The 23,988-nt window shown below is 41.4% G+C and overlaps 1 protein-coding gene across 5 annotated transcripts in view; it reads right to left on the bottom strand.

Annotated features, from left to right (window-relative positions):
* Positions 1 to 23,988, bottom strand: part of LOC311271083 (SH3 and PX domain-containing protein 2A-like) — a gene marked incomplete at its 5' end in the record, with an annotated part of 59,032 nt that overhangs the window by 33,120 nt on the left and 1,924 nt on the right. For 3 of the 5 annotated variants that reach the window (XM_084376491.1, XM_084376487.1, XM_084376488.1), the window contains 5 exons: positions 409 to 440; positions 9,391 to 9,482; positions 10,314 to 10,390; positions 11,853 to 11,928; positions 18,577 to 18,657. In XM_084376491.1, the coding sequence (XP_084232617.1) occupies positions 409 to 440; positions 9,391 to 9,482; positions 10,314 to 10,390; positions 11,853 to 11,928 (277 nt within the window). Of the gene's footprint in view, positions 1 to 408; positions 441 to 9,390; positions 9,483 to 10,313; positions 10,391 to 11,852; positions 11,929 to 18,576; positions 18,658 to 22,510; positions 22,664 to 23,988 lie in introns of all 5 variants that reach the window. The other 2 variants (XM_084376490.1, XM_084376489.1) reach the window with 1 other exon arrangement.

Raw genomic sequence — 23,988 nt, 5'->3', positions numbered from 1 at the left:
AAGAGTGCTGTGAAAAACTGGCATGTGTGACTAAGATAAGCTCCACATCTTCTCATTTCAGGAGAAGCTGAAACAGGAGAATTCTTGGCATTTTTTGCTTGAAAAATAACTGAAACCACTAATCGATTATCACAATAGCCGCTGTGACCTCAGGCAATTTTTCAGACATGACGCAGCTCCCTCTGGAGCCAAAAAAGATTTGCAAGACTGGCAGTAGTACTCCCCAAGACCCGTAAAGAGACTTTAATGTGTGTAAACAGTGGAGTTCATTCCCCTGTGAAGTTTAAGAACATATTTAAAAAAACAATGATGAACGGTGATACAAATCAACACCGCAATAATCGTTCAAGTAAGCAGTAAATACGGACTGTGTCGACAGACGGCTGTAAAGACATTTCAGATCCTTACCTGATTTCCGTTTGCCGGAGCCTCCACAGTCTCTGCAAAAGAAACAACACCAGAGAAGCATGGTCAGTACGATTGTGAGTGCAGGAGAAGTCAGAGCATTAATACGACTTGATCAATCCGGTAACTGGTTACAGCTGAATCTCTGCATGGGACCATCCAAATGTAGCTGGCACAGACGCACCAGCCAAGCCCTCATTGAGAATGCGTGCAGAACTTGACCCGTGGGCAGAGGGAGGGAGACGGGGTGGGATACAACATACTGTACGGGTGTGTAAGTGTGTCAAGGACAGTAACGAGACAGATCATCAGATATTTTAGCCAATAAACTCCCACTGCTCTGTTCGAATGGTGTATCTGAGAGGCTACGCAGCTGCCTCTGTGTGACAGAACGGCGTTTATTTACTTGACAACAGTATCATATCCCCCTTGATAAATCCCATTCATGTTTAGATGTGAAAGCGTCTTTTCTGTTCAGTGTGAATGAACCCGCTCTGTGCCTTCATGCTCATCGGGGTCACAGAGCAGCAGTCTTGCCATTGACTGTGTGCACTTACTGTACGCGTCTGTGTGCGCTCCCTTTCTTGCTTTCTAGACTGGAACTGATCATTTGCATGATTGTAAACCTGTCGCTGTTGATGCATCTGTTCAGCCCCGAGAAAATACGACGCTTTTACTTCATTCAGACAGAGATTAATCATTAAGAAGCAAAAACAAACAAAAAGTGGTGCGATGAACACAGGTGAATACATTTAAACTCATTCATTAAAGTGTTGTCAGCTCAATTTGTGAGCTCATGCTTCATTTACTATAACGCAGGAACATAAGTGATGATGCTTCACGTAATAACTTAATCCAGTTTGATGAGATTATACCGCGAGGATGCGTAAAGATTTCACGACAGGATCTGTGCCCGCATGTGTGGCTCGTAGCTTGTTGCACATTTCTGGCTGACTTCATGTCCTCGTTCAGTTTAGCTGAGCTGCAGAGGGAGCCCGCTGAGGGGAGGCTGACGTTTGACGCAGATGGGAGCCGACACCGGGCTCTCTGGAGAGGCCAGCAGCAGGACTGCAGCCACAGCCAGTTATCGATATGGAGCACATGCTTGGATAAATCTTGTCCAACGTTTGGTCACGAGGTTACAGGCTGGTCATCAACCCGTTGTGTTTTATCGATTACACTTGAAAAAGCAGGATATTTTAAACTGCAGCACAAAAGAAGCCGCTTCACGTTAAAAGTTTTGCTTCTAGAGGACGAGCACGATGATAGGATTACCCTCCAAACACTTCTGGCTTAATCAAAACATTTTTGACTAATAGCAGTATTCCTCTGTTACTTCAGATAAAGTCATTTTTGGCGTGAGGCCTCTCTGTTTCCAGATGTATGAACAAATGCGAGTTTGGAGACATTTCCAATCACACATGTAATAGCTTACAGCTCGGTTCGGCTTCATTAAAAACATAAATGATATCCGTGCTTAATTTGGAAATAAAACAACAAATTCACCCGTGAAGGCACTATGAAATTGGATTGTTGGACAGTAGAAACAGTGTTTATATGGGATCTTAAGGCAATGTTCTAACTTATTATAATATATGATGGGCAGATACTTTTAAACATTAATGCCGAGCCAATGTAAACAGAGTTGTAGCCGATTAAAAAGTAAGCAGATGATGCGCAAAGTGTCACTGGAGATAACTTTAACCTTTTCTTTGTCCTCCGAATGTATGTAAATTTATCCTAAACGCTTATCCCCGTCCAGCCCAAGTAAAAGTAAAATTCAAAGCTGTTGTTGAACCGTTTAGAGTACAGGCATGGTTTTGGGCTCTTTGGAAAGGTTATGAGCTGATTTTGTTCCCAAGTTGTCAGAAGCTCTGTAAGTGTTTTTCTGGCACCAATCTATAGGAGTTTGAACAAACTGAATTATTTATTTTTTCTCGCCCACATTTCTTAATGCAAAAATAAACCCGCAGATGACCTATGACTGCCCTCACAGCTGGGAAACACAATGGATCCACATCACATAGTAAAACATGGTCCAAGTTCAAATTAGACAATAACATCACTGAAAATGGACAGTGAACACAAGTTTTTCTGAGGATATATTCAGGCGCCTAGCAAAAAAATTCCAGTTTGTGACCTCACATGGGCTAAAAAAGTCATTCTAGTTATTTATTTCTTTATTTACACAAATTGTATGCACATAAAATAGTCAAAAACAAGTGCTACTCCAAGAGGAACATGTAAAACTACATAAACGTGCATAATTTCCAAATTTATAGCTTTAAAAACTGATCTAGACTGCATTTTGCCGGATTTGAAATCTCATTGGCTGCATGATGCATCAATCATCCAGAGGCTGGCGTGAAAGTGGCTCAGGAGAGAAGAGAAAGAAGAGATAGGGGGGCCACTTGTCTACACGATCACCCATTGGCTGTCGTAGGCTGTAGGACGGGCTTACATGTCAATAAAAGCATGAAAAAGCATCCACGATCGCAGTTTTTTGCCATTTTCTTACCATTTAATCATGGTATATGGAGCTTTGCACTTAATGTGTTACTGAAATGGATCTATTGAAAGTTTGGGAATAAAACGTTATAGATAGTTTGTTAGCTTGTTTGTTTGTTTGTTGATTGTACCTTGCTAATGCGGTTTTATCTTAAAATGGCTTAAAATGCAATCTAAGCTTTCTAACGATGCATTGCATGACTGTACACTTTGATAGAGGCGTTAGCATATTTGCTTAGCTGTGTTTGTAAAGTTTTAACAGGTTAAACTTACATAGTGAGGAGAGGAAACCGAACATGTCATCGGTTTAAAACTCAAAAAGAGTTTGCAGATTCTACTGAGGGTGGAAAAGCAAACAGGGCGAATGAGTACGTAAGTAATGTGGCATAAACGTACGGATAAATCACAGCATGTTCATGGTCAAGGATTCAGATTCTGCTCACATCAGGACATCATGTGAGATAAAGTCAATGTAACACATTATACATTACACTAAAGTATTTCATGAAGCATCCTGTGTTTATTTTATTAAAATCCTGCAGGGTGGAGATGAAACTGAGAGAATCACTACAGAGGGTTGGGGAGAAACGATGGGGATAAAGATGCTTGACCTGCCCTGCTGGCTCGTGACCCCTTAGCACAGAGCTGGAATAATATTCTTCCCAGGAGGAGAGTGAGCGCACAACTCTGGCTCTGTGCGCTCTCCTCCTATCACCAGTAAAAATCTAATAGTTGAGGGGAAGGTAAGGAGAGCGAGAATATATCCAAACACTATTAAATGCTTAAAGACTTTGCGCCTGCGTACATGCTAACCTTTCATGAACAACAGAACGCGGTGAGGTAGTCTTTACATGTCATACAGCTTTGGTTTCACTATGTGCACGCCCATGCCAGGAGATGCACATACAGTATAAAGACATAAACAGCATGGGCTGAACACATCATTAAATATCCGAGCCCGTGAGAGTCCATCCCAAGCTCGAGTTGAGAATAACCATCTGTTTGCAGCTCGCTCTTTGTAGGTGGGCCTATTAGAAAAGGAATGTGTGAGACATCAGTCCTTTGCTCACATTTCTCAGCCAAGCCAGAGGACTGAAGTGTCTGCCCTGCTGCATGTATACATTACACAGACACTCCTGCCTGACCCGAGATTAACCTCAGCGGGAGTCACCTCCAGCTCAGGGGTCAACGGGTCGACGTCGATGAACAGGAAATCATTACGATGGAGCAGAGGGCTGAAGAGATGCAGCAGTTAAGAGTTGTCGTGTTTGTAAGTAAAATGTAAGTATCACAATACATATAGTGTGTGGAGTTTTTTTTCATTTATCATAACACTTGTGGGCACGTTGAAAAATGCGCATATGAAGTCTGTTTTTTGTTAAATAATCATTAAAAAGAAATGTGGCAGGAGCTAAAAACCCAGAAACCGCTTGGAGCTCTGAGGGTTAACAAAGGTAATGATGCTGCCTCACTCAGAGCCTCACAAAAGCACAGTAAACTCACGCACCTGGGCCAAAACCTCCAGCAAAGCTCGGTCATGATTACTCAGTGATGTCAGGTTGAAGGAATGTCAGTTTGAATCATTAATAATTTCCCTTGTGGTGAAATAATGATGTAAATTTGAGCATTCTGCGATAAAGAAAATACTTCTTTTTCTGTCAAATAAATCAAAATACCAAATTTTTTAATCATATTGTGTTTACACATTGATAATGTGGAGACTCATCTCCCATTTGTGGACAAAAATAGGTCAATCACCACATTTTAGACTTGGTTTTTGGCGCAGGTTACTTGGTTAGACGTCTTATGATGTAGCCTTTGCAAAAACCAAGTCTAAAATGTGGTGATTGACCTGTTTTTGCCATTAATGGCAGCAGTAAATCTCCAGGAGATGAAGATAAGTCAGTGCAACGTCGTACACAGTCAAGTGTGTGTATCTGTTTACATACATATGAAAGGAGCACACGGTAGGTGTATTATAATGTGTGCACAGCACAACTGAGGCAATGTATTTTCACCACAGGCTCTGTACCAGCAGCATGATTGTATGTTTTGAATTGAAGCTACAGAAGTGAGACATCTTGTCACAGGCACTTTACTGAGATCTTCAGACCGTCTTTACTCTGACAGCCTCTGTGACCATCTACGAACTACGGTAATGTTTTCATTTGTGTATAATCAAATTTTTTTTAACGTTACCTTGAAATGAGCCCTTTCTATCTACAGAATGAGCGCCGGGCTGCCATTTTTCTACAGTAAACCCGAAACAGACAAACCAATCAGCGGCTTTTCGCTTTCGTTAGAGATGAGTGATGTTTAGTTGATTGCAATCTGCAACCTCACCTGTAGATGCCACTAAATCCTGCACACCGGGCCTTTAATCACATAAATGGATTTCGTGCTGAAGACTCATGTGTCTTGCACGATCAAATGTTCTGCGCCTTCCTTCGCGGAAATATGATGAAGAGAAAAAGTAGTAATTCTTCTTCTTCTTCATGTTGCCACAAGCACAGGAATGAGCCCTTTGACCCCTGGACTGAAATGGATGACATTTTGATCTCCAAAGTCGTACCGCACTTTTCCTGCGAGCTGATTAGATACTCTTTTTTATCTGAAACTGCAGAGCCTAAGCTGTCATGGATTTTTTTATGTCAACATCGCTGTCTGGTTCAGCTCAGTGACACAACCGATCCCCTGCTTTTCTTGTTCTCGACAAGTCTACAGGGTGTGTAGCAGTTAACATGGAATCCAGTTATGTGATACAAAGGCTTATAAAGGCATTGTTAAGAAACTACCAGAGCGTTTAACAGCTACAGTGTACAAGAAGATGCTGCCTGGTGGAGCGCAGACAGACATTAATTCATGCAAGAACGACTCGTTCTCCAGAGATTTGACCTCATGTGGCACGTAGGAATGATTTAAGAGTCACATTTGGGAGTGTTATCATATTAAAATTTCTCTTGGGTAGGACCAGAATTCTTCAGCGGTCCAGACATTAATTTGAGATAAAATCACATCGACTCAATCTGAATAAATTTTGAATTTAAAAATTGATCCTGAAATTGACTAAAAATAAAATACGTTACTGAGACAAGCTCGCTGCAAAATTAATATTCTATTCACCAAATCATCATAATCATCCTGGCTTGCCAATTAACTGAGAGGTTTTTTTTTAGATGTGATCATTTATATTGGCGTATTTCCACACGGCCGACGTATTCAGTCCAACAGTTATGAGGAAAATTCTCTGACTGCAGCAGCTCCCTCAGGCTCTTTACTCAGGTCTCAGCCTGGTTTCATCCTCTGTTGGACCCGACAGTGTAACATCACCAACTGTAGGCTATAATATCATCCCTTCTGATATCCCCTCACCCACCTCTCGCATTACTCATGGACCGCTTTGCTTTAGAGAGACATTTGCTCTCGTATCTAACGTCATTTGTCGTCGTTCTTTATCTATTTCTGTCACAGTACAGCACTCATCGAATGGCACATCACTGAAAGTTGTTTTATTAATATTTTATAATTAGTTTTTATAATTAATTTCTGTGGTTTTGAGCATCGTTGAAAACATTTGGGATGACTTAATTACACTGAATCTACTTCAAAACTTCAAAATACATAACGAAGGTCGAGACGTTTTTAGACATTTTAATGCGGAAATGTTATATATTATGCCTTGAAGGGGTACGATCAGCCTCCATGGCTTTGATTTGGATGTCTGCACTGGAGGAACAGTCCAGGAAGTATGAGTTTTTCTTTAGGAGAGGTACATTTTCCTCCTCCTGTGGGTCGAGGTCTTAATCTTTGTTTTTTTTTGTATGCTGAGTCAGTACGCTCGCCGCTGGGCACCATATGTCCGGCCTCCTAAGTCTGGATGTCGAGCTACAGTCTGTTAGGCCACAGCGCAACTGCACAAACCAAAGCAGCAGCAGGAGGAAGAGGCCCATCAACAAGGACACAATCTAAACAGATGAATAGATAAACATGAGCGGTGGTGATTCGACGTCAGATGTGTAAAATGCTGCTGTGGAGATGATGGATATATGCATACGTTTTTTTGAATTATTCATAATCGTGCCATTGCCTTTGACCAAGCTGCTGGCCTTAGAGCTGCAGATGGTCTCCAGGCGCTGCACACTCTTCCTAAATAGCTCAAATGGATCCAATTCAGAGGACAAATTTCCCCATGGGGATTAACAAAGTGTAACGTCCTGTTTCCACTCTAAAAATAAAGTTCAAAGGAGTCACACTGCAGCCAAAAACAGTGGACCAGCAAAAACATGGGCTGGCACTGATGGCTCGTATTATCTCTGCAAAACATGATGTCAAAAATATAAGAAACATCACCTTGAGAATCACCTTACTGTATCTTGTTGCGAACGAACCACACACCCAGTATCAAATCTGCATAATAGCCAAACTAACACTGCAGTGTTGAAAGAATGACTGATGACTAAAACTTTTAATTTATGTAATTTAATATCCGGCCACATGGCATTTATTATCATCAAGGAAATCTAACGTCTATAATTCAATCTTTCCCTGCATGTACTCGATCATAAACCGCCATCTGAAGTACTGACCCAAGGAAATAAAACTATGAAAAACATGGTTTTAATATCCAAATGTTTTATAATGTCTATCGGTCTTAATTTGTTTCTCCTTAGTTCCATTTCTCCATTTTTATTGACATTAAGCCTTTAATCCTCGTAAACTACTTTAAGAGAGGACGTCGTTATTTGAAGTTTGAAGTGAACATCACTTTCATATGAAGGATCTGAGGCCAGAAAGAATCAAAATCAATTATAAAAGCATTTTATATATGTGCAGTTTCAGTTGTTTACTTCAGACAATCAGGTGTCTTAATATGAGAAATATTAAGTTTTCCCCCCGTTGATGCTGATGTTTCTACACTCGGGGGATCACAAGAGAGGAACTTTCCACATGGGGAAAAGAAGTAGTTGGATATATCTGTCTTGTAAACACTATCTAACCAAAGTTTATTCAACATAAATCTAAATAGGCCAATCAGGACACTTGCTTCTGTATATATAAACTGTTGTTATGAAAAACAGCACAGAGCACAATCATCACAAACACCCACATATCCTCCCTCAGCAATAACCCGAGAGCATCAGTGTAATGTGACACTTGCAGCCTATAGCAGGGCTCCCTCATGTGGCTGACAAGCCATCACATCCATTAATGTTTAAATCTGTGCAGTGACATCTGTTGTCCATTAGATGGCGGTAGCAGATGAGGGCTTAACAAACAACCTTGCTTCCTGAATTTACCCATAATGTGATGAAACAGCTCCTAAAATATGTAGAAATACAGTTTCATGGTTGCTTTATGTTCCATGAGTTATACAGTGAAACAGCACCTTGTTCAAATCAACTGTAAATGTTTAAACTATGTTTTATTGACATTCAATTATTTTACTTTTGACTATTTTACATAACTATTTTATTCTAATTGATCTATTTAACGATCCACCTTCATTTTAAAAAACATTTTTTGGACTTTTTATGGCTTTATTATCAGAGAGATGACAGGAATTGGGATGACATCGAGGAAAGGGCCACAGGTTGGATTCAACCTAACTTTTAGTTGTTTATTTTATGTTTTCAACCAAAATCACATCTTACATACTGTACCTTTAATACTGACAGTACATCCTTCCTCTAGTTGTAAGACCTCTTTCTGTGAGCTTGTGACTGTATGAAAAACAACAGAATTACATCCTAAAAGTCTTTTCATGATTCCCCGGGAGTGGAGTCAGCACTTGGGTGGCTTTTAGACAATCTCAACCTCTCAATTTAAGCTGCACTCAGCCGTCTCCGAGACTGGAGGAGGACCTCACTTTGAAGTGGGATTAACATGTATGGGCGGCGGGGTTAGAGGTGGAAGATCTGGCGGTAGAGGAGAGACCCTTCAAGAGGTTTCTCGCTCAGACAACATCTGATGAGTTCAAATTCATATCTTAGCTGGAAGAAAATAGTCTCACAGACAACTGCACATAAATCAAAAGGAAAGAAAGGAAAGATTTCTAACAATAAGTAATCCAGCGGCCAAGCTGTAATTACTCCCACTCTGACTTTGAACTGAGTAAGATGAATGAGTAGCCTGAGAGCTTTATCTGGTCCGAGACTTGAACTCAGACGCACCCTCGTGACACCGCTGATCCTTGCGCATTCGTTTTGGGATCAGGTGTCACCTCCCAGAAATCATTATTAATAAAACACAGTGGCTCTCAACCAGCATCCATCAATCAACCCTGAGACACGGCAAAGCCTCCGGATCAAGATGGGTCAGAGCGGGTGAAAGGCATTCGTCCCAGCTGCTGAACCAAAGACACTCACACACACAGTCCCTCCAGAGGGGTCTGTTTGGTATCTAACAGTTCATATAAAAGAGATGATGCTAATGCTCACTGATAGCTTGTGATTTAAGTATGGAGCAATTGTTACTCACTCTGTGGGAGGGTTGAGGTCTTCTAACTTGGTCTCAAAGAACTTAAGGACCTCCTCGCTTTGGGAAATGTGGGACGGAAGCTTCATCAGAGCCTGCGGGGAAGAAGGGAGGGATAAAGCTACTGGCAGCAACAAAAGCACATATTTAAAAGGTTGCATGTATTTTTAAAAGGGCTGTAGTTTGGTTTTTGAATGGCAGTGAGTAACCAGTTTACAACACTTAGTCATTGTAGAGTCAGTCAGATGGGAAGAGCAGGCGGAGATGTGGAGGGTGTGGAGGGGAAGGAAGAAGTCTCTGAGTCCGGAGGGTTAAAACAAAGGAAAACACGGAGTCGATGTAGTAAAACAACCGCCCGTGTCAGCTAGATATTCAAAATAAGACCGCACTAGAAGCAGAAAAGGCATCCTTATAGGAACATATTAAAAAGAGATCTAGTTCTGTTGTCTTTAAGCTTCTTGCCTTCACCGCAAATCTTATTTAGTTCCTTTAAATGAAAACTGCTGCCACACTTGGCAACGCACCTGCCCCACATTCCCTCCGCTGACCTACCGAATGTAAGAGGGTCAGTTCGCCATCTGCACTCATGAGTGTGCTGATTCATTCTTGTTCTTTAGATTCTGTTTTACCCCTGCGTGCCCCCGTTTCCCTCGTTTCCTTTATAGGCTGCCTATTTACATTGGTGACAGGAAATGACCAGTGCAGATAGAGCAGTCGCTTTCCTGTTGAGGCTGGTGGGGGGAGATAAATGTCGGGGGCCTGCCTTGGAAATGCTGTTTCAGATGGTCAGGGAGTAGAGGATTGACACAGATAAGTTATCTTCCAAGCCGCAAATAAACCAGAAAATGAGTAGTCAACATTTACTGTCCTAGAAGACGACACGTTCTGCGTTAACAGTAGACAAATTGATACAGCCTCGGTCTTACTTTGCAGTAATTGTCCAGGTGCTTCAGCCTCCTGACAGCTACGTCTCTTATGTGACTTCGGCGAAACAAGACTTTACCTGAGGAAAAAACACAGGACTGTCAGTTTTACATACATCTCTGTAAAACATTCAAAATACAACTTAAGATGTCAGATACATCTACATACTTATTAAAAGGCAGATCCCTCCCTCCTTACTGACTGTATAAAACAGATGGATGACATGACAGCTTCTCAAAAGAGAGGCCAAAACATCTCAGGGACACCGGCCAAACTAAAAGCTCAAAGTACATGTACGAGATGGTGTCTGTCATTTAAAGGGGCTCTGTGCAGCTTCTGTGTTGTGCTGCAGGCCGGTTGTTAGTTTATGTAATTTGCTACAAATTGTCATCGTTGGGAATTCGATGCCACGGCTCCACCACCCTATCACCACTGTGCAGCCTCTGGCTACAAATGACATCGCCAGCACAAGATGGCAGCACTTGTACCAAGGATATTTTGGCTTCGTTTTTTACAGTGGGAGGAAGTGGAGACGCGTCCTCCATCTTTGTATAAATCGATGATTTGGTATATTTTATATATATTTTCACACCATCTTTGAATGTAGTGATGAAACCAAATACTGGTGTTTGCAATTTCATTTACTCATGCTCAGTCTCCCCTTAAAACCCCTTCTTTTGAGGTTTTTATTTATTCTTTTGAGTATTTCTTATGTGTTTGTATTTATGTGTACTTGGAAATGTCAATGTATTCATTTCTTCCATTGAAATCCTGGATGCATACATAATGGAGGAGAATATTTAATTTTATTGTAAATAAATACATAAATAAATAACATCAGTATTTAGTACAGCTACTTGGGATACATACTGTACTGTTTACATCACAAATAAGTAATTCAGATGTTGCCAATACTAAGCGTGTTTCCCTTCAGATGACTTACATACTGACAGAAAGTATTCTACATCGAGTACAAGTTTAAAATCTTTAATAAAAAAAGCTTGAAAAACACAGAAGAACTCAAAGGCTGCTCTGATCTATAAAGTAATGAGAGCAGCTGTGAAAAGCTGCTCTTCCCCTCTACCAGTTCTCACTTTATAACTCTTGCAGACTGCCTGCTAATCATCAGGAAAAGGCCACAAAACAGTGAAATTGTGTTGTTTGCCGTGTGTAAGGGAGTACAGTTCACCCCATGTTGGGCTTTCAGAGAGATCAAAACAGCACAGGTCAGGCTCGAGCAGTACGGCTTGTCAAACAAAGGATCTCTTCACTGCTCTCCTCTGCTCTGGCCTACAATGAGTTTATCAGATTAGACAAATCCCTCCCTGCTAGCCTCCCACTGCTATTGCAGACCTCAAATAGATTTGGCCTGGGTGGAGTATGGCAGTTAATAAAACAATGAAATGCGGTGGGCAACGCTATGGAGTCTGTAGGAGCAAACAAACATCTGTTGTTCATGAAAATGTCTGAAAGACTTTCTTTTTCTCGCGCTATCTGGGTTCATATCAGGGTGTGTTGTGCATTGTTGTTGTGTTTATCACCTGGCAAAAACGGAATAATCCTCTTTTTGGGGTCTTTCTGTCCTCCTTCAATGGGGAATTTGTCGAGGATTCGCATCTGCAAGTGTGAGAAGGAGAGCAAAAAAGACGTGAGTTGTACAGAGAAAAATCAAAAACATGCCTTTACGGTCGCCACAAAAAAGACACACGCCAATACAAGTGCCAGCAATCATTAACTCGTAACTAAACCACATGAACCGCCTTCTATCTACCACAAGTTTATCAGTCCAAAGTTGAAAGCGGAGGAATCTGAGATGAGAGTAGACACCAAAAAAGTAGGCTGCAAAAAATCTCCAGGAACAGTCAACCTCCTTGTTACGGTAGATGAGCTCAACACGGGCTGTAATTGCATGCCGTCTGAAAAGCTACTGTGTCGTGCAACTACAAACAGTTTGGCTTTGATCTCTGGGGCAGCGGACAGGGTTACATCACCCACACTTCTCTGGAAGAAAAATCAAACGCGAGTTCCACTTGAGGAGCTCAAAAAGACATGAGAGGAGATAATTAACACTTTGATATTAGCAAAGGATCAATCTTTTTGAGAGATATAGTTTGAAACAGTCAGAAAAAATAGATGCCGTGTTAAGTCTTTTATCGTGACAGCATGCAACTATTTCCCTGTAAGTGTTTCAGCATGTGTCTGCTCAGATATACATGAATGTGTGCATCTGTCCCGTGTGCTGTGAATGATGCATGAGTATGTTTTGTTGAGTCCTGAAAAATACATATCGCAAATGTGTTAAGTGTGCGCTGCGTCACGTACGAGAGTTTCTAGTTTCCTCTTTGAATAAATCACGGCAAATACCACGGACGCACGTCAGAGCATCCTACAGGAACAGCGAGCTGGAAATCCACACGTAGCCCCGCCTTTGTTCGTTCTGCCTTGCCTCGTTCCAGATGTGCTTTGTGAAACAGCAGAGACTGTAAGCGTAAAAAAGCTGAAGCACACTCAATTGGTAGGAGGAGTAGTCTTGGTCCAAACTCAAGCCAAAAACAACCAGGTGGACAAACAAGAATCAGGCTTGGAGTGTATAGTTGGATCCGCTGTGTCTGGGGCCTGCAGGAGTTGTTCGTGGGACTTTGGTTTCTCCAGTCGTGGTTTGTTCTTTTCTGCACTCATCTGACGACTTTTGCTGAGTCTCTAAATTTCTCGCAGGGCATGGCATTTCCCCACTCCTCCGAAATATAGACAGCTAACAAGAAATGGTTTCTTTTGAAGAGGACAACTGTCATTATTGTGGTTTAAGGGCAAAGCAAAAGGGCTGAGTATAACGACCGGCCCTGGTTAACCACACCTGCACTTAAACATGCACAACACAGAGTTTTTCGGCTCCTAAAACTGAAAAGGCACGGCATTAAATATATATACAAACCAGGCTGTTTTTCTTTAGAATACTATGGCAATAATACAGTTTTATAGCGAGGGCTGTAATTTCCCAAAATCCCAGTTTGTGAAACAGTGCATTTGGCAACTGTACTGTTTATATGACACACTGAGCTGCACGCTCATCATGTTATCAGCCTCCCAGCTGGACCGAGACGAATACTCCCTCTAAGATGGGAGTGCTCACTCAACACCTTCAGAAAACCACCTCGGCCGACACAGAGGCTCCTCATCCAGAAGCAATGATGACCTCACCCTCCCGGGACCTGCCTGGATACACTCAGGACAGGTGTGAAAGCTGTTTCTACGGCAACAGACGAACAACTTGGAACCAAAGACTGAGAGAAAACATTTCTCACATTTCATAAACCTCTAATTTAGAGGCTTCAGGGACCTAAAATGCTGTGTTTACACTATTCAGTGTGACTGCTGGAGGCTTTTACAACATGTATTCATCATCTACGTACAAAATTCTTTTCAGTCCGACGTGATTTTGGCACTCACACTTTCCACATTCTTCAACGTAGAAACTTCATTCAAATATCAATATATTCATCTCAATTAGGACATTCCAGCAGTTACTTTTCTTTCTTATTTTTCTTAGCATACCATTTAGACACTTTCCAACTCTTCACTCTCCCTCAGCTACTCCTAAATACAAAGTTAAGCCAGCTGTGCAGTTTAGTGTCCAGCCGTTAGCGATGAAATGCAGTTTAGCTCGCATTTTCCTTTTCATACTATTTTCAATTATCATCTACTCAATCATACTTTTAACTATGAACTTGATTTAAAACTCATAATGTTCCACGTCTTTGGTGCACGAGTTTTATTTAACTTTTAAATGCCATTCATACTAATTAAACCCTTCCCTACTTGTCCAACTCTTCATACTCCCTCAATTAGAAGCCAGCAATGCAGTTTAGCGTCAGCTTTTCAACAAACTAAAAATATTCCACACAGTCTCAAAGTTATCATCAGTAACTAACCAGCGAAATGCTGGTAAAAACAGCCTGATTTCCCATCTTTCATATGCAGCTGTACAGCTATGCAGTTTAGCTCCCAGTATCCACTATATTTTGCGTCCTTAATCCCTTTTGGACTTTTCAAACTGTTCATACCCTTTGACCTTTTATCTACTCATTCATTCTTTAAGCTTGAAACTTCATTAAGATCTTTTAATGTTCTACAATGAGTTGGTACAATGAGTTTTATTTAACTTTTATGTGCAATTCATTGAAATTAGACCCTTTTTTACTTTTCCAACACTTCATACACACTCGATCAATTCAATCTTTAATTGCTTCTTCATACAAATAAAAGGAAGCAATGCAGTTTAGCATCCAATTCAATTCAAAAAACTTTATTTGTCCCCGGGGGGCAATTCAAGAGCATGCAAGTGGCTGGTAGATTTCCATCACAAACAAGCCAAAAAACAATGGCCATCTATTACATGGCTATACATTTTTCATAAAAATTCAGAGTCCAGTGGTTCATTTTGCAATATGATTCCAGTAATTTCATGCATTTTGGGTATTGCCATACTTTTTTTAAGCCGGCAGTGCAGTTTAGCTTCAGTTCAACATTCAACATTCAAAACACAATTCTTCAAAAACTGCCTTCTCCAGGTCTTTCCAAACCTCTGCACAGGATACTTCTGTAAATTAAGCTGCAGAGTCAGCCAAGAATGTTCTCACTGGGAAAATGAACACGTCCATGTAGCAACAGGTGCTATGACGTAATGACGTTTCCCAGTGTATTTTTACACACTCGATAATCAGTGTTGTGAATAAATGCCCGAGGAAGAAAAGTGCAATAAACACTCAGTGATGATGCATATCCCTATTTTTGCATCATGACATTGTAGACATGAATTATGGTGACAGGAGAGACCAAACAGCTTCTGTGCAGTGTAATGATAATCATTTGAAGCATTTAAACTTAATTGCACTCGCAGGAGTGTGGAGGGGGGGGCAGACAAAGAGACACTGCACTGAGCAGCAGACAAAGACACTGCTCTGAGAGGAATCTCAGACAGGGGGAGTTTGGAGGAATGTTTGAGTGGGAAAACAATCTGATCCCATCTCTTGGTTGTGTTTTGACATCTGCCTGACAGTTGTTTACTGCAGAAGAGATTATGATGCAACAGACCTCTTGGTCATGAAGTGTTTCGGACTTGGAACCAAATTTTATCCTGCATGTTGTAACACAGGCTGTATTGTCAACATTATCGGAAACAAGTACTTTTAACGTCTTCTCTGTTACTGAGGATCATTTATCTACAGTACATAACCCATGGGTTCAATTGGCTATTATCAGTTTATTTATATTAAAGTTGTATAAAGCCTTTTGTGGCTACAGAGGGAGCTGCAGGAAGTCTGATAAATTGCCTCAAGTGATGTCATTTGACAGTGGGGGCCTCTGTAGCCCCATCTTTTATAGCCGCGACTAGCATAACACACCAAAATCTCCAACCTAACTGTAAGAGGAATGCGTGGAATAAAGAAGATGATGTTCTGCTGCATCAACTATTCTCAGTCATTAGATTCACTTCCCTCATATGCCTTCAAAGTAGCCCAGCTCTGACAACAGCTCTTTGAGAAAAATAACCTCCTTAAAGTCATTTTCTCATGTCGGGAATGTAGGCCAGACAAATTATCATCCTGACAGAGTAGTGCTGACCCTGGTCCAATTCTCCGATCCAAAAATACTGACGACTAAGGGATTTTGGGGACATTTCTATCCAGAAAGAAAACCAGGCCAGCTCGCACACTCCACAATCCCCCTGTGGTATGCCGTGACCCGTGTGCTCTGTGGTCGAAGGGTGTGGAGCCCTCGCTCGCTGCTCTCTCACGGTAAACACCGTTTGACACACTGACCAACTCTGCTCGAGTCAAACATATGTGGTTTGAAAACATTTCCCTCTATTTGGAGGAATTCAGGCTCTGCAGTGATCAGCGTGAAAACAAAAGCCTTCAAGAAATCAATGCGCTTGACTTAAAAAGCGCACTCTTCACTTCAGGTCGGCAGAAAAGAAGGAATCAGATAAAATCAGAGATGCGATCCTGATAATTTATGATAATTGCTTCCCAGAGGAGCGGTTATGAGTTATGTTTAGTGCACTGGAGATGTTTGAAACATTACCACTGAGTGCACTTTTGGACGTCCATTTGGCAATGAAAATGGATACTTCACCCTTTAAAGACAAACAGCAAAGCTGCCTGTTGTGGCAAGTGGTTTTATATGACCGGCTACACACCGCCGGCTGATGTTGAACGTAAAATGAACGACCGGCCACTGTTTAAAAGGCGTTACTTGTTCTGTGACCTTACTTGGCTTTTCTGAATTATGAATTAATGCTTATCAGATGAGATCATGGCCACATTAGTCAAGGGCCGAGGGTGTCAAATGCATTTTTTTCCCTGTCAGCTTCCAGGGAACATAAAACACGCGATTGTGCTTCGAAGACAGAGCACTGTGCAGAGATGAGGAAAGATTGTAGGCGTCAGATGGCGGACTCACAAACAAAAGCTCAGTTTCTTGCCAATTATTTTAATACAGGCATTACAAAAGTGACTGTCATTGCCCATCATCACTGCTGATAACAAGACATGCAGCTGTTAAATTGCTGTTTTATCTAAACTTCAAAGGGGAAGCATCTTCCTTTCAGTCTTACAAACCAAGGCTCTTAACTGTTCATTACCCCAACCCCCGACCCTTTCCTCAGCACAGCTTCCTCCTTATTTTATCTAAAGCATTCAGGGATTGCTCCTCAAATTACCTAAACTACATCCTAAGTCTCATTGGCTAAACCAATTTCCAGAAAAGCATCTTGTCACTACTCTTGCCTGGTAGGGAGAAGATGCTTTAGTCTTTTTTTTACACCTGCTCAATCCAATACTATAATACTCATATTCTGCAACTGTAAGAGTGTTTCCCTCATCTTTCACCTATATGACTGTGTCAATAAGGACAACTAAAAAACACACTATCCCCACCCATTCTGTATGGACAGCTGCAGACTGTTGTTCTTCACGGATTAACGTGGCCAGACCAACACGCCCAGGCAGCAGGGATCTATGGACAAGACTAATGTTTACAGAGACAGGAGAGAAGCTCTGTTTCCATCAAACAGACCAGGGCAGAATTTTCCTGGCTATTAGCAAGAGACCAGAGAACAAAGGGTTTCCTCTGCTGCCTTCAACACAGCCAGCCCACCGAAACCACAGCGCTGCGGAGTGCAGTCTGCCAGAGAGGGGTTATCGGAGACGAGCCAGAGACAGCTCTTACAAGCAAAATGTTTGATAAGGTATGCACCAATTTAGGTTTAAACCGCCCACAGTGTTGCTTCAGCTACTTGGATGTGACAAACAACAAAATGTAAACTTGGATCGCTCTTAGGAAATGCAGAAATTTCACCAGAAGCTACTGGATCCCTCCAAAAAGTCCTGAGGCTTAACTTTGCCCCATGTTTTATTCTACACACTGACTGAGGTCATGTTTTCTTCCTGCATCTGCTGACTGGATTTCCCCTATTTCCCTTTTTGCAAGCAGGCTCCAGTAGTCTTAAATGAGACCTTTCACAAAGCGTAGAGCCTTCCAGCAGCTGAACAGAAAGACGTGACCGAAAGGTCAAACTGACCTCACCGAGCTTGATATGCAGAAGACACGATCAGGCTTTTCTCACAGCACAATGTACCGGGGGACACGGCAGGTGAAAACATGCACCGGACAATCTTGAGATTTTGGGCCATTTTGTTTCCATAACATGTTCTTCCAGACTAGTGGAAAGAAAACACCCAGAATACATATTAAGGTGTGTACTTTAGCTCAGATTAATGCTAATGCGAGCCTGAATTCTCCACTTCAATATCACTTACATTCACCAAACTTCGCAGTTTTATTTCTATCTATATCCTAAAGGTGTTTACAGAGAGGTTTATTCATCATTTATAGTCTGATTTATATCACATTTTATTCCTTAAACCATGAAGGAAATTGACTTTTTTAGTGGGTGTCGGCAGTATTTTCTGATTTATGCTGTGATAAAAAGGAAATACCCCAAATTTCCTCCCTAAAATCCTTAAACTCGAATATGTCAACAAACAGCAACAAGAATTTTCAACCTGGCTTGAGCCAATGCTCAGTTTTCTGTTCTGGAAATGTATGCAATCAGTGCATTTTTAACTAGATAGTGCTTCATTTTAATATTCAAACACAACATTTCAGTAGTAAATAACTGGGGGAAATTCATGGTGATATCTCAGGCTGCTCTTGTATTACCTGGCCGTAGGACTATGCAGCTTATCTGCTGGTATAACGTACCTGTAGGTCGAAGAATTTGCTGTATCTCCTGTAGACGACATGAGAAGTGGAGTCTGAGTAGGTGACGTTGATGAGATAAACCTAGTGAGAGAAAGACAAGCACAAACACAAAGAGGCCCATTAGGAACAGAGTCACTTTGTCAGAGACATCACGGTACCGTCACCGCTCCAGCTTGAGCTGCCTTAATGACACAACGTGCAATCCCTCCTGGCTCAACTTCAAGAGGTCGTCAAAGGTCAGATAAACTCATTAAGTTCATTTGTTTCCATCACACATTGGAAAGCTATCAGGGGTCAATGAGAGGGCCAATACATTTCAAGTACATCATAAATTCAATTTACTATGAATTTTTGAGTGCAGATGATTGATTGTGACTTCAGGTTTTAAAAGTTTAAGTCTCAATTTTACAAGAAGCTGCAAAGTTGCATTCCAGCGACTTGTAAAACTCCCAACTTTGCATTTTACTTTCGCAGTGTCCACCTGAGTCGCTGTCTGAGAAGACAAATAATGCTCCCATTATGTCAGCAGCTTCCAGTACTTCCATCTATCAGCAGGAAATATGAAAAGGAAGACGTGTTTACTCATACAGGATCATTTCCTTGGCAGGCATCAGTCATTTACTGAACAAAACACTCTTGCCAGACGTTTTCCCAAAATAAATTCCCTACTTGCCTCAACAATAAAGGGCCAACAAACAACTGTTCGCGTCCTGAGGTTTCGGAAACAGATGGCTGCGTCCAATACATTTCCATCTAAGCGCATGGCACAGAGTGTTTACAAAAGCAGCATTTACACATATGGTGGCAATCTGCGAGGACACCAGTTACTATGAAATGCAGTCTTCATTCTGCACACAGTTCATTACAGAAAGAGTGTGCAGCGAGGCAGAACGAGCTCTCCAGCAGCTCGCTAATTAGATACAGACAGGTCGGTCAAACACTCTGGATATAGACAACAGCATGGCTCAAGGTGAAGGTGTATGAGGTCATGGTGAATCCCACACGAGCCATGGACCATGTTAATGTTTCAGCATGACGATAAAACTTCTGTGCTGTAAAAGTTTAACACATTATTTTGAGTTATTATTGCGTAATTTTTATGTGAGACTTAGAGTAGTGTCAGGAATCGATCCCTGATACCTCATGCCAAAGGATTTTATTCCTAACAGCAGATTCAAAACAAGCAAATGCGACAAATGAATGGTTTATGTGTGGACTCATCTGCATTAAATAACACTGACTTGTGGTCAGACAAAGCTAAGCTAAAAATCTGTATTTAACGAGGGTGTTGGTGCAGTAAAGCACACAGCTGAAGACTTCCCATTGGATCTCAGCTCTCCTAAAAAAGATCCTCTGGCAATGTATGTAAACAAGGATGAGTTGCCATGCTGCATCTGGCCGCAGTGCCACGAGTCCCTGGAAGGAAGTCACACTTGAACAGCGTTGACAAAAGACAAAGGGTTGCTTCTTTCCTCTCGCAAACCGGATAAGCATTTTCAGTTGCTTAGCTCATAGATAATGAGATTTTATTTTTTTCCTCCCTCTTCTTCCCTCGTGGGGACTTCCCAGTCCACCCTCACCTCCAGCTTCCATCCCAGGGGAAAAAGTCTGTGCCCTGTGTTTAGTGGCCTTGGGGAGGCTCCCTCAGCAGGAGATGGATGATGCAATTGATCCTAACTCTCAGGTTAATTAATCCAATTGTACCTGATGGACTAATTGATTTTTGCAGTCCCGCTGAGACATGTCTCGTGGCTCATCAGATTTGATTAGTTGAGTTAGTAAGATAACACCAAGACCAGACCCTGCAGTGACACAAGACTAGGAGCCTACAGCGAGGCTAACAACTCTATTAGGGCCGCATTGAGGCATAGTTAATGCTTTGTGCCACGTGCTAACATTAGAATGCTAACAATGCCGATGTTTGACAAAGGTTTTACTCCGTCACCATGTTAGTTCAGCGTGTTAACATGCTTACATTCTCTAATTGGCACTAAATACAGATGAGCCTGATCGGAATGTCGATAGATTTGCAGGTTTTCAGTCAGATACAGAGGTATTTTGACCTGATTACAGCACCAGAGGAAACGTCAGAGGCCTAACAAAGTCACTGGCATTCAGCCTCTGGACATAATGAATTTCTGTGCAGCAGTCCATCTAATAAAGTCTGGCCAAAGTGGTGGACCAACATCCATGGAGCCACACCACCACCAATGGCACCAAATACTTCTTAAACATGTTTGCCTATTTTAAAATGAGCCTTTTTCTATGCGTTTTATTACAATGTTGTTCATTTTTAGCCGTGCTTTGGTCCAGACCGAAATATCTCAACAACTGTCGGATGGATTGCCGTTAAATCATCACACTTTCATGTCCTCCTTAGTGTGAATTATATGAACGTCTTGTTCGAGCACCAGCAGCAGTGACTTTTACTTTTACATATGTCAACGTGTGTTTCTTTACTTGCAAGTTCCACCTGTTTATAGCCCATCACCAGAAACAGTTTGAATCAAGAGGTTTGTTGGCATTACTCTGCCTCAGCAGAGATGAGTGATTCACTACATCCAGGGAACAATGTGGGTGTGCTGTAACTACTCCATCTGTACAGGCTATCAAACTACTACAAGATGATTTATGTTCATTGCACAAAATCTCATTTAGTCTAACTCGAATTACCGCATGCTAGTCTTTTGTTGTTTTTTCTGCTACTGTGTACATATCTGCTCTGTGAATCACTTCTTCCTGTGTCCATTGAGAGAAAAAAGGGAGACATATATTATTTATATTTTGCGATGGCTCCCCCACCACTCACAGGGGGGAAAGTGCTCTGCTAATGTTAGTTTCCAGGCCATATTAGCCAATTAGCTCCGCTGGTCAGCTGCAGAACATTACTGTACATTACACATTGCTTTTACATGAACTCTTATGTCAGTACTTGTGCTTTTAATATGTGGTTTTCTGCATAATTATTTGTACCGCATGGATGTTTGTGTACTGCTGCTATGACACACTAAATCATTCAGGGATGAATAAAGTATTTATCTATCACGCTAATGTCAGAATGCTCAAATGCTACTGTTTAACAGGTGTAATATTTAGTTCATTAACATATTCACCATCTTATTTTAACATGTTAGCATGCTAGTGTTAGCTACTTATTAAAAAAACAAAATAATAAAGCTGATCCAGATGAAAATGTTGTTAGTTTTGGAAGCACTGGCTGAGAAACCAACATAAACCAAAGTATACTGACCCTTGTGTAGATGTATTCACATGATCACAACACTAGAAACTATAGCGGTAGTAAAAACTACAATAATAGAGGTCGGAAATGGCTTTAAAGGGGCACTATGTTGTTTTCGAGAACAAATTCAAACTCAGAATTTGAAAATGTACTATATTAATGAGGTAATAATACAAACTCAGAAATATGTAGAGTTTCCATAAGTGAATAAACAAGTTGTTCTCAGAGGGAAATAACGTCCCCAGAACACTCGTGGCAAAAGGTGGCAGGGTCCGCCACATATAAACAAAGTAAAACAGTCTGAAATTGTGTTGTCCTTTAAAGTCAGCGAAGATTTTTGTCATCTGATTTAAATTTCTTCCCCAAAAACTACACAGTGCACCTTTAATGGCGCAAACTGTGGATGAAAAGTCAGAACAGAACCAACATCAGGTCAGATGTTGTCCATTAATCCACATTTCACAACCTCATGGTGGCAAAAGAGTCAAATTCAGAGGATCACCAGAGTCCCTGGGATCCATCCTGTGAACACCACTGTCTGTATAAAACTGCAAGGCAGGCAAATCCACAGACCCACACTGCCATCCACAGAGCTGCGAGCAAGGCTAAGCTCTAAGTTACACTTGTAAAGTTAACTACTGCGTCTTAACCAACATGACAGCAGAAAGACAGAAAACAAGAAGACACACTTACATAATGTTTGGAGGGATTCCTTCTCTTCTGCACGTCCACTACATTGACGTCAAGCACCGTCCGGAGCTGCATCTTGACTTCTTCTTGCACCAAGAAAAGACTCTTAAACTCTACAGAAGACAACGCTCAGCCATGAAAACGACATAAGAGTGTCTGGAGAGAGAAGAAAAGTTGTTGCGAGGTGAAGAAAAAGTCTCTAGGCTTTGCGTGCATCCATGAAATGATGGTGTCGGGCGGTCTCGGAGCCTCTGGACTCGTTGTGAAACATGACAACGCAGTAAAAGCAAACGACTAATCTGTCTTCTCCTCCCTCCAGAGGGGCTGCGGAGCACGGACAGGAGGGCAGAGCTAATCAATGTGTGCGGGGCGGTCCCGCTGCCTGCAGCTGGCCGGACACAACACGGGACACTTTGAAGACAGAAGCCACAGACTGTTTGCGACCTCGTTTTGTTGTGTCTTACTTGTAAAATAAAGCAAACTCTTATAAAGCTGAAAACCAGGGAGAGTTTGGAGGATAGCTTACATCATGAAAAGCACATTTTCAAAGCGGATGGGAAGGAAAATAGTAATGCTGCCTTCAAGTGTCCCTCTTTCCCGTTATAAAAGATACATATAATATATGAAATGTATTCTTAACTTCAGGTAAACAGCTTGTATGACCAGCCAAAGAGAAGTATTTAACTTTTTATCCTTGCCTGACAGTAGCAGCCGATAGTATCCGTGTTTTATTGGGATTTCCGACAGCACGTAAACTCCGCATCTGGCAAATGACTCTGCTCCCTCCTGCTGGAGGAGGAGGAGGAGTGAGCGTGGAGGTGAAGAGGAGCCTGCAAGTTAGCTCATGTCTCCACACGGGGGCGCTACACAACACACAAAGTAGATCCCCTCTGCTTAAACATGTGAACAAGTGGAACAGTTGATGTTTATTATTAATATTATTAATATTTGCACTCTGCACAGGTGAGGAGCACATTGGATCAAGTACTCCACCTAAGTACAGTTAAAGATGCTCATTGGCTGATTGTTTTTATGCCTAGACAAACTAAATAAACAAACTCTCTTTGTTTTCATGACTGAATAAATTGAATAAACAAACTGACCTTAGAGGACAACACAATTTCATACTGTTTTACTTTGTTTATATGTGGCGGACCCTGCCACCTTTCTAGCTTCAAACAGTGTTCCTGGGACCTTATTTTCCTCTGAGAAAAACTTGTTTATTCACTTGTGGAAAAAATAAACCTCTATTAGTGTATTTTTTACTACAGCTATATATTTTCTAGTGTTGTGATCATGTGAATACATCTACACAACGGCATACAAAATAGTCCATTACTGTTTTATAACATGTTTAAATCATCATTGTCAAATATAAATGTAAGCAAGCTGTATATGCTGCATATTGACATGTATGCACACACTGTTAAATCCATCTACTTCATGCATATAAAGCAACCTGTTTAATTACTTAAGCACTC

This window comes from Pagrus pagrus (assembly GCF_965226575.1).
Source record: "Pagrus pagrus genome assembly, chromosome: 15".
NCBI lineage: Eukaryota > Metazoa > Chordata > Actinopteri > Spariformes > Sparidae > Pagrus > Pagrus pagrus.
This window is presented reverse-complemented; position numbering and strand designations above follow the sequence as displayed.